We start from the raw sequence: 11,800 nt of genomic DNA, 5'->3' as shown, positions 1-11,800 counted from the left end.
AGAGGCAGGTCTGGGGCCTGTTTCTGCATCACATGACTCATCCGACATGGAGTACCGCAGTCAGTGATCATTTCATACTAGAGACACCTGCTATTTTCAGACATGGTTTGTCTGCGTCACCCCGTCCTTCCACCTATGTCTGTGACATCCACCTTGGCTGGGCACCCGGTTCAAGATGAGCATGGTTCTTCCATCCCCTTATTTTCTACTTTTCCTCCACTCTCGGGTTTAGATGGGGTAGGAGTTCCAGTGGGGTTGCAGGTGTGATGGGGTCTTAGGTAGATCCGTCCTCGGTTTTAAACACAGTCGCTTACAGGTTTTTGGGAACTGCTGGATAGATATAGATGGCAGGTTGGAGGGCTTCCCCAGTCAGTGTTTGGGGACGATACGGTGTAAATGAGTTGTTGCAGGCTGTCCCCTGGGGGTGAGTAGAGTACATTCGGGTGTGGGTCAGATTTCTCCCCTTTGAAAAGTTTAACCTACATCGGCCAACTAAAAGACAGGTTAGTAAAAAGGAGGATGAGTAGAAGAGGCGTTATCGCCTAATCCTTTGGACTTTTAAAATTAGCTACAGGCCATTCTGCCAATGTCACTGGTCAGAAGGCACCCGAACATTGCTCAGGCCTCTTCTGCTATGTAGAGTTGTGCCCCGGCTGGGATGCAGAAGGGGTACTGTTGGAAGCTTTAATAAAGGGTGTGTAGACTGTCTGCTGTTTCTGATATGAGTGTTCAGGCTGCAATGGCTCCCACTCGCTCTGAGACTGCCCCAAGCGGCAGAAAGGAAGTAACCATGGGCAGTTCCCTCACTTCTGGCTGAAACCTGCTGGATATCAGATCCAGGTGCAAATACTGCCCATAGAGCTCTCTGTCCTGTAAGTCCTGACCACACATTAACCCCCTCCCAAAATGCAAGGTCCACAAATCTGTGTCTTTAGAGTCTTTTGTACTTCGGGAAATGTGGCAGGACCCATAGTCTGTAGGAGGGAGGCTGGCACTCCGGCTCCTCCAGGAGCCCATGGCACGGAGGCTTCCGTGGCATTTCTCCCCCTTCGCAAGGAGACTAACACAGGAGGAGACCCCAGATGGGTTGACTCCGAAGTTAGTCAGTTCACCCAGTCCCAACTGGTCCCCTAGCCCAATTGCCCCTACAAGGGCAGTCCTCACCGGGGCCAACCTCTGCCTCTCCCAATGAACATACTCAGCAGCTGTGGAGTGATGCCGCCTGTATCCCCTCCAAGGTGCTCCAGCTGTCACTGGGTTGGTGCCAGTAGAGACCGCAGTCCCAGATATGCCTTATAACTCCCTATATGCCACTCTGCCCCCCCATAGTCCCTGGTGTCTAATGGGGGAGCCACCCTCCCATACACCACTCTGCTGTGTCTTGTGAACCTCCGTTGCTGACAGGAGGCAGAGTGGTGTATGGGAGGGGGGGGGGGAAGGCAGAGTGGTGTATGGGAGGGGGGAGGAGGCAGAGTGGTGAGAAAAGCAGAGTGGTGTATGGGAGGGGGAGGGAGAGGAGGCAGAGTGGTGTATGGGAGGGGGGAGAGAGGCAGAGTGGTGTATGGGAGGGGGGAGAGAGGCAGAGTGGTGTATGGGAGGGGGGAGAAAGGCAGAGTGGTTATAGTTATAGTGGTGTATGGGTGTGTAATGAATTTCAGGGAGGCAGAGTGGCATATCTGGGGGAGTTAGAGTGGTGTATAGGGGGAGGTATAATGAATTTCAGAATGGCATATCTGGGGAGGCAGAGTGGTGAATCAGAGTATAATGAATTGCAGGGTGGTGCAGGGCATTTATGAGGGGCGGAGTGGCATATCAGGGTGCACAGTGGCATATAGGGAGTTATAAGGCATAAATGGGGGCAAGTGGCATATTTGGAAGTTATAAGGCATATCGATATTAGGCATATCAGGGGGGCATAATACATATCTGGGGTAAAAGGTATATCAGGGGGCTCAGTTGCATATCACTGGCATACAAGGAGTATAAGGCATATCAGGGGCACAGTGGCATCTCTGGCATATAGGAGGTATAAGGCATATCTGGGGGCAGAGTGGCAAGCTGGGGGTCAGATGTGCATAACTGGGGGCAGTTTGGTAAATAAAAAAATATAAACAAGGCTTTTTTCCTCATAGTTTTTATTAAATATGCAAAATAGTTAACATATGAAATAATATTTACTAATAACTTTGTATTAAAACCTAGTTTGAGAAACAGTTTGGGTTCTTGTAGCTTTTATTATTATGTCAGTAAAATAAGAAGGCGAATAGGAAAATGCTATTGTGATAAAGAGATGAAAGTATAAATTGTAAGTTTTTTATTACATTATCGTAAATAAAAAATGTTTGCATTTTTTATCCGATTAAAAAATTAATCGGCCAACTAATCGATTATTAAAATAATCGTTAGTTGCAGCCCTAGAAACCACTAACCTGGAGATCACAATTAAACAACTTAAAAAAAAGACCTAAACCAGATGGTCTTACTAGTCTTATAGTATAGTATAAAACTTTTCCCCCCCATATTGGGCCCTCATCTCCAATCGACAGGCAAAATTCCTACTTATATACTCACATTGTGACGATTCCCAAGCCGGGGAAATCTCGTGTGGCGATTCTAGACCTATATAATTATTGAACAACGATGTTAAATTGCATGCCAAAAGGTTAGCGAACAGGTTCAGTGTATTTCTCCCTACTTTTTGTTAAGGACAGCCAGCCAGGGTAATGTATCAATCTTACCTTATAAAACTAAGACACCAAGCTTGTTGATACCTTTTGTATGTCGGCAGTTCCACAGGAACCCCGGTATCGCTCCAGCAATGTCGGTTGATGGACTGCGTGGACCATCTTAATCCCTTTGTGATAATGGATAATTTTATTGATTGTACCCTTCCTGACAATGGCTGTTTTAACATTTTTTTCATTTTACAAATATAGTCAATCGGCCCCCATGTCCTATTGGGGCATATTTGAAGCTGGCCAATTACACATACCCCAAACCATATATGTTTGAAAACTATACATACCAGGGTATTTCAAATACTAGTATTGTGACCCTTTCTGTTACGTCGGGTCAGGCACCACAGGTGATGGACCCACACTGCAGGAATGGCGTGAACTCGCCAAGGAACGGTATGAACCAGCTGAGCGAAAGGGAGCAATTCCAAAAAACAAGCCGGAATTACGAGCAGGCAGCACAGGAGCAATGTCAGTAAACAATAGCTGGGGTCAGGACAGGCAGCGCAGGATCAAGGTCAGAAGAACGAAAGCCGAGGTTTGGTACACGTGAAAATCAAGCAGAAAGCACTAGCAAAACAAACACCCTGAGAACAATAATATGGACTCGTTGAATGGGCACAGAACAAGGAAGTTTAAATAGAGCCAATGGCGGGAGAACAGGGAGTGGGCCAATCACAGGTAAGATGACGTCATCGCAACCGACGCAAAGATAGCGTCCAGATTGGACACGCTGGATTTAAAAAGACTGCATTATGGTTTTGGACAGCAAACCGACTTGAGGAAGCCCACGGGCGAAACGCATATCGGAGGACTCAAAGAGACACTTAAATTGAGTATATTTTAAGATAGTGTTGTAATTTATGTAATAAAGTATTTATTCTACATTTTACATCACCTTTTATATTACATTTATATAGATATACTCCATACACTCTGCTGAATCCACTCTGCGGTTCATCACCTTAAAGGGGGAGTACTGCCCTAAGTCAGTACAGTGTTCTTTATTCCTGGAGACAGGTTACAGGCTCTAGGCAAGGTGAGACGCTAACTGTAGCCACCTTTTTCTGTTTCATTTCTGATGTGTTGCAATACTGCTCTATGTGATTTTATCTATTTGTAGATATCTCCATTCAAGTACAATTGGGTGTGTGATCCATGCGTTAATGATTTGAGTCAGTCTTTGTCTGACCCATCAGAATGTGAGTTTTTTTTATACATTTTTTAAAACAATTCGCTATATTTTATCATACAGAGTGCACTATTATCCCTTTTTTTTCTTCTTTTTTTGTCATTTATTCTACATAACCATTGGGGTGAGTTACGTTTATGTTTACTTCTGTCGCTCTGCTCACTGTTGCACCACCAATACCTGTCTTTTATGTCCCAATCAGGACGTGGGAGGCAGAATGTCCAGATTAAAAAAATAAATAAAAAAATACATTGGGTATTCCTATACCCTGGACAAATACCGTATTTGCTCAATTTGAGTATTAATTTAGGAAAAAAAGCCTGAATATAAGACTTCCCTATAGGAAAAAAGTTTTACTAGTTAATATTAATTCACATGTAAATTATTCTTTCATATTTATTAAAAACTATGATTGAGAAAAATGCATTTTAGTTTCCTTTTATTTGCCAACCTGCCCCCTAGTTATGCACATCTGTCCCCAGGCTTGCCATTCTGCCCCCCAGAAATGCCTTACCCCCCCCTTATATGCCACTCTGTCCCCAAGATATGCCTTATACTCCCCTATATGCCACTCTGCCCCCATACTTACTAATGCATTCTGAGACTTGTCCCCTGTGCTTCAGACTCCCTCGTGTCTAGAGGGGGCAGCCTGAGTGGAAGTTTTCTGCTCACATAGCGCAGACATCCACCGGGTCCCAGAGAGGAGGATCCAGATCTCCTGTACTTCTGCGTTACGCGCGCACACAACCTTTGCTTCTGCCCGGCACTTCCACTGGGGCTTCTATGACGGAGCACCGGATGATCATGTCATGCCGGCACATAGAAGCCCCAGAGGCAGTGCCGCCAGCAGCGGAGGTTGTCTGCCAGATGTTCACCAGCTGCCAGAGAGGAGGATCCAGGTCCCAGGATCTAAGTCCAGGATCTAAGTCTTATAGTCAGACCTCTACTTGAGGTCCGGTTATACAAGACAACCTCGAATATAAGTATTTTAACTTATATTGGAGCAAATATGGTATTCGAATCTATTTAGCAGGTTTCTTCATTAGCTTTTGTAGGAGGAGTAAAAGATTGTTAAATAATAGTCAGAGCTTTTTTTTTTTAATTTTCTCCATTTTTAATAGAGTAATTTATCTTATTTTTTCAGGACCTTCTTGAAACAAAATTATATATATGATTTGTGTGGGTACACAGATGAAAACAGCCAAACGGCAACACCACAGAAATGTTAAAACAGCCATTGTCACCAAGGGTACAAAAAAAAAGAAAACAACATAAAAGCTCTGTCCTTGAGACATCAGTCAATGCCTTGTGTTACTACTTAGTCAGGGACTTAGCTACCAAAGTTTGGTAATAGGAACACAACCAAGAGATTCATTATTTGCTAAAGGGTTAGAAGAAAACTTAATGTGACTACTTCTATGGAGAAAACGAGCTGCTGAGAACTAATGTAAAACGCATTCATTCAGTTGAGAGGATTTGCAAATCAAAACACTTACAAAATAATACAAGTTTGCTTTAGTATTGGCTTAAACCAGACAACTCATTATGCAATGGCCACAAAAACTGTGCTAAAAAAATACTCCATGTTTATTCTCATAACTTCACAGGAGTGAATCAGTGTTAGTGCAATGACAGTATCTACAATTAGTAAATAAATACTAGACCTTTTAAAAGTGTATTAATAGTTTCTATGACCATTATTTTGTGTAATTCCTTTACAAAGTTTACACTTTACTCTTAGCAGTGGAGCAAAATCTTTACTCAACATGCAAAATAATTCAAAGTGGACCTATCTCCTTCGCACAATATACAACAGAAACCCCAAAAAAAGTTTTATGTTGGCAAAAATGTCTTATTCCACATTTAAGAGATGTAGTGTTTCACATGTCATATTTATGAATAGAAAATCTGAAGCAAAGAGCATTGCAATCATCAGGAACATACATGGAACAGTTGCAACTGTTTTGTTTTTAATTTTGTTATATTAAGCATATTTAGGGCTTTGTGTAAATGGTATATAGATAGTATGCTTGAAAAATAGAGTGATTTAAATATGAGAAACCTGCAAACAATGTAGAAACAAAGCATAATTATTAGGTCTGTGATTGCTATTCCATAGAACAATGTCAGTCTAGAAAAATACATATAACAAATTATACATGGTGGGATTATTTATAAAGACCTGTTGCGGTACAGAGGTTTAAAAGGGCTCTTATCACAATAGCAACCCAAGGAATATGTATCATAACTGAAGCATTACAATAGTTTCTGTGGCTGTATGAAAGTTTCTACATTTTTCACTAATGTCTTAGTGCAAAAAAAACCAGAATTCAGTATCGAACCTTTTAAGGAGAAAGCAATGAGAAGATTTTTTGAGCAGCACCCCTAAAATATGTCACAACATTTCTCTGGTCTCTGACACAGCAAATTCCTTCATGAGCAATGCCAAGATTCTTCTGTAAACATCCAGCACGATCTGAGCAGATGGCCTCTCAGATGGGTTGGTTTTACTACACCCAGAGTGGACATCAAACAGATGAAATCTAACAATGTCACTTCCTGCCACATGACCTAAAAGGTAATCAGTCACAGAAGGTATTTTCCAGATATCAGTTTTTTCATCATATGGCGGCATAAGATCATCTGAAAATTTCACATCTGGTCCATAAGGCCATAGCTGTTCTGGAGCAACAAAGACTCCCATAATTTCCCTTTTACCACACTTAACTAAAATACCTTTTCTTTCATCTACTAAAGGCAAAGCATCCAGGTCATTGGCAACCACATGGAAGTCACTTGTCAACAGGAATTGTGAAAGTACTTTGTTCAAGTCATTGGAATCACACATAACCAGTGTACCTATGGGACTATTGTGCAGGTAACTGATGATACTCACATAATCCACTGCAAGCCTCAGGCGATTCTGCCATGTATTTAGGCTTTGATATTTAGGAAGGGTAAATGTTTTATCCAAGTCTTTCAAGGAACCAAGTGGGTGATACTCTGTCAGGATTGTGTTACTCTCCTCACAATAACCCAGAAGGGTTACCACATGTCTACTTTGCAATGACTGCAGCATCCGTAACCCATGCATGAAGTCATCAAGAAACTCTTTCAGGGTAAGCTGGGAGAGGGCAACTTTCATCTGCTTCCATTCTGCCAGAAAAACCTGTAACGAAAAAGGTGTGGGGCAGACAGCACCTTACTTAGAAAAATGAGAAAAATAAAGAGATGCAGCTTTTAGGCATAGCATGCTCTTGGTCATGAAATAATGGATATTTTTTTGAACACAAAAAGATAAGGTGTAAGCACACTTGTATACTTTGGGGGTTAGCACGTAATATAAAAGTATTTCTATCCACCACAAAGATATTACCGTATTTGCTGGATTATAAAACAAGGTTTTATCAGAGCAAATGCAAATGCTCTAAAAAATACCCCTTGTCTTATGTTCGAGGTCGTCTTCTAATCAGACCTCAAATGGAGGTCTGACTACAAGACTAAGATCCAGATCCCCCACAGTGATGCAGGGGACCTGGATGCTCCTCTCTGGCAGCTGGTGGAGGTCTGTGAGATGAGCACAGGCAACCTTCACTGCTGCGGGCACTTCCTCTGGGGCTTCTATGACGGAGTGCCGGCATCACATGACCTTTTGGTGCTCATTCATAGACGTGCCAGCGGAGGTGCCAGCAGTGGAGTTGTCTGCGCGCATCGTGCAGACCTCTACCGGCTGCCCCACTAGACACCAAGGAATCTGGGGATGTACTGGTAAGTTGGAGGAGGGTAAGAGTGCCATATGGGGGGGGTATAAGGGCTTTCTGGAGGCAGGGTGGCATATAGTGGGTTAAAAGGAATATCAGGGAGCAGAGGCGTATCTACTGAAAATAGCGCCTATGGCAAGCACTGAAATTGCGCCCCTGTCCAAATATCTAAAACCCATTTACTAGCCCCTGCTGCCCATTATATATATATATAAATAAATATTAGTCCCTGCTGCCGATAGGTATAGATCAACACATAAACCCAGATCAATTGAAATTCACTTGTGATCTCAGCACTGAAGGAATATATACCTTCCCCCTACCCACTATATACCCTCTCCCCCCCTACCCACTATATACCCTCTTCCCCCTACCCACTATATACCCTCTCCCCCCCTACCCACTATATACCCTCTCCCCCCTACCCACTATATACCCTCTCCCCCCTACCCACTATATACCCTCTCCCCCCCTACCCACTATATACCCTACCCCCCCCGTAGTTCTCTCACCCTGAAGTCCAGCGACGGGATCACGATGCTGCTATCATCCTGCACCGCTCGCCGGTGCCCGCCGCTTCACTGCTGAGCGCCGTAATATGACGTCATATTTCGGCGCCCAGCAGTGAAGCAGCGGGCACCAGCGAGCGGCTTTTAAACGCTGTCTTCTTTTTTTTGATGTGGGGGAGAACGAGGGGCGCCGAACGGTTGCTAGGCGCCCCTCTCTCTCCTCCGCATCAAAAAAAAAAAAAGACAGCGTTTAAAAGCCGTTCGTTGGTGCCCGCTGCTTCACTGCTGGGCGCCGAAATATGATGTCGTTTGAAAGCCGCTCACTGGCGCCCCCTTCAAATGGCGCCTATGGCACGAGCCATAGGTGCCATACCCTAGATATGCCTCTGTCAGGGAGACAGAGTGGCATATAGGGGTGTATAAGGCATACCCGGGGGGGCAGAGTTCCATTTATAGTTAAAAGGCATATTTGGGAGGTAGAGTGGCAAATAAGGCATTTCTGGGGGGCAGATGTGCATAACTGGGGGCAGGTTAGCAAATAAAAACAAAAAATGCATTTTTCTTAGTTTTTATTAATATGAAAACTAGTTTGTGAATTAATATTTACTAATAAAAAAATTCCTATAGGGTAGTCTTATATTCAAGCTTTCTTTTTTCCCCAAATTAATATCCAAGTTTGGGGGGGGGGGTCATCTTATAATCGAGCAAATACGGTATTATGGTGCTGCAAAGCAACCCCGCACATCTCACTGCGTGTGAGATCCAAAAATATATCAACTGGTAACCAAACTCACTGTGGTGCACCTCGAAGAAGCTAGTACATTAAAACGCGTGTCCTGAACGCCTTGTTTACAACAGTGAAGGTCTTGGTATTTCGAGTTTGCGGGATTTAGAATGTCTGACATTTGGGGACCATGCAGGAAGCTGTTTTTAGCACTGGAAATAGAAGACCACAGACTTGTACCTTTGTGTTAGCAGATATTGCTTAGTTTTAAGTTAACCCTAAAGCTTTTGTGAATTTTGTTTCTCTCTGTGCCACCCTCGCTTTTTTCGTTTATGAATGAGAGTACGATTGATATTCCCCCTTCACCTGTGGATTAATCAAGTGGAGTATACACATCAGGGAGGAAAAGTGCACTATACCATATAGGAGCAGTGTGTTGCAAGAGTCCATCCAACCCAATACTTAATGCTTGCTTTACATTGTGTTTCTTTTTTTCATATATTTTATATTATTTTAAGATACCTATTGCACTGAAGAGCTTGACAATATGCCTGGGGATTCTGTTTAAGGAAACTACGGTATTTGTGCAATTATAAAACGAATCACCAAAATTTGAACATTAATTTAGGGGAAAAAAAAAGAAAAAGCCTGAATATAAGTCTACCCTATAGGAAAAAAGTTTTACTAGTAAATATTAATTCACATGTAAACTGTTTGTTCATATTTAATAAAAATTATAAATATGATTGAGAAAAAAGATTTTAGTTTTTATCTCTTTATTTGCCACTCTGCCGCAGTTATGCACATCTGCCCCCAGATGTGCCTTATACCCCCTTATATGCCACTCTGCCGCCCCCAGAAATGCCTTATACCCCTAGATGCCACTCTGCATCCAGAAAACTGTTATACCCCCCCATGCCACTCTTAACCCCCCAACTTACCAGTCCATCCCTATACTTGTCCCCTGTGCTACAGACTCCCTAGTGTCTAGTGGGGCAGCCAGTGGAGGTCTGTGCGATGCACGCAGACAAACACCGTTGCTGCTGGCCGGTACTTCCGTTGGGGCTGCTATGACTGAGCACCGGAAGGTCATGTCACGCCGGTGTTCTGTCATAGAAGCCCCTGCGGAAGTTCCGGCAGAAGCGGAGGTTGTCTGTGCGCACCACTCAAAGGTTCACTGGCTGCGGGATGTGCACAGACAACCTGGGCTGCTGCCGGCACATCCGCCAGGCCTTCTATGGTGGAGCACCGGAAGGTCATTTGATGATGGCACTCCGTCATAGAAGCCCCAGAGGAAGTGCCGGCAGAAGCGGAGGTTGTCTGCGCGCCCACTGGCTGCCAGAGAGAAGGATCCAGGTTCCCTGCAGCGCTGTGGGGCATCTGGATCTTAGTCTTGTAGCCTCAATTTGAGGTCTGGTTATAAGAGGACCTTGAATATAAGACAAGGAATATTTTTCAGAGCAAAAAGCCTTTTCCTATAATCAAGCAAATATGGTATAACCTTGTTATTGTTGATTGTGCTTACCAATTTATATATATTTTTAAGTAGCTATGAATTTCTACCAGCACAATTGTGAAACAAATCTGTAATTTAATGAATATGAAGAATAGCAAAATCTAGAAAAGGAATATATACATATACCACATACACCAAATTCCTGTAAACCACACTTGGACTGACCTTTTTAACTGCTCCTTCACCCACAAGTTTTAATTTCCGGACTCCTTTTTTGATATCATTGCAGGATAGCCAGGGGGAACAATTCTTCATCATTCCCATCTTGAAATAGCCCCAAGGACAAACACTGGGATCCAGTTCATTGTATTCAGATGGCACATAGATTTGGTTGAGGTAAACATAAAGCAGGAGGTTGATGAAGATCACAGTAAAGAGCAACAGAAATAATAAAAGCAGGAGACAATTCCAGGTGCTGCCTCTTCTAAAGGGATGTCTCTCCATCCTTCTCTGCCTTGAAAAATGTGTAGCATCCTACAATGCATATACATACGTAACGGAACGTTAGAACAGAGCATTGAATATATATAATTGCAAAATGTGGGTCGCTATGCAGCAATGTATTTACCTTTCACATTCACACTGCCTTAAGCCTGACCTTGGACAACGCCACCAATCGCCCCCCATGGTTGGAATGGGATTTGCAGTGCCATAACAGTTTATGTATAATTTATGAAATTAATTTCATAATTTGTTAAATTGTTAAAGGGACCTGCCAGCGTCCTATACAACCCTACAAATAACGCATTCTAAAGTAGGTACTTTAATATGCATTCCTCAACTGGCCTACTAGGAAACTGGGAAATTTCCGGGGAGGTGTTCCTGGAGCTGGCCTAACATGGCTCTTCTCACACAGTGGTAAACTGCAGTCATGTGTTAGGTGGCTGTCGGGCTGCATAGACATCAACAAGGCCCCAGTCTTGCTCGGCGGCCAGTGGCGTCGCCAGGGGGGGGCCATGGCCCCCCCTACATTATGCTGTGCCCCCCCAATTGAAACGCTATACCATTGACCCGGTGTGCCGGAACACTAAGCTCCAAATGCAGCCGATGCGGCTGACCGTTTCAAAGCGGCTGTAAAACCGCCCCCACTGGCTGCTTAATGGATTGCCGGCATGCCAATCACTGACTGAGGCTCTTCGTCACGCCCCTTTGAAGGGGGCGGGCTCTTACGGAACAGTTGCTTGTCACTGCCTGACAGGGAGAAGAGCATGAGGGAGAAGAGCAGTCTGCTGTGTTACAGTGGAAGAATGAAGGCCAGCAAAAAAAGTATTTTATTTTAAATAAATAGTGGAGGTGACAGAAGGAGGGACATTAACAAGGGGGGGCTGCATTGGGAAAATTAAATAATACAAAAAGATGGTGG

The 11,800-nt window shown here is 43.6% G+C and overlaps 1 protein-coding gene across 1 annotated transcript; it reads right to left on the bottom strand.

The window, feature by feature from the left end:
* Positions 1-6,322: 6,322 nt before the first annotated feature.
* Positions 6,323-10,881, bottom strand: LOC149273228 (protein O-mannose kinase-like). Its single transcript, XM_089506573.1, has 2 exons — positions 10,603-10,881; positions 6,323-7,096 (listed from the first exon to the last, which is right to left on the bottom strand). The coding sequence occupies exons 1-2, from the start codon at positions 10,879-10,881 to the stop codon at positions 6,323-6,325; spliced, it is 1,053 nt and encodes a 350-aa protein (XP_089362699.1).
* Between the last annotated feature and the right edge of the window lie 919 nt (positions 10,882-11,800).

Source organism: Sceloporus occidentalis, unplaced genomic scaffold, assembly GCF_023333645.1.
Source record: "Sceloporus occidentalis isolate IW3139 unplaced genomic scaffold, rSceOcc1.0.p SCAF_392, whole genome shotgun sequence".
NCBI lineage: Eukaryota > Metazoa > Chordata > Lepidosauria > Squamata > Phrynosomatidae > Sceloporus > Sceloporus occidentalis.
The sequence above is the reverse complement of the archived record's forward strand: the minus strand, read 5'-3'. Positions and strand labels throughout refer to the sequence as shown.

Bases quoted from the DNA above. Each gene is read 5' to 3' on its own strand.
- LOC149273228 (XM_089506573.1), bottom strand. From the start codon at position 10,881: ATGGAGAGACATCCCTTTAGAAGAGGCAGCACCTGGAATTGTCTCCTG. The intron at 7,097-10,602 runs GTCAGTCCAAGT...TTTTCGTTACAG, and splicing joins GTGAAGGAGCAGTTAAAAAG to GTTTTTCTGGCAGAATGGAA.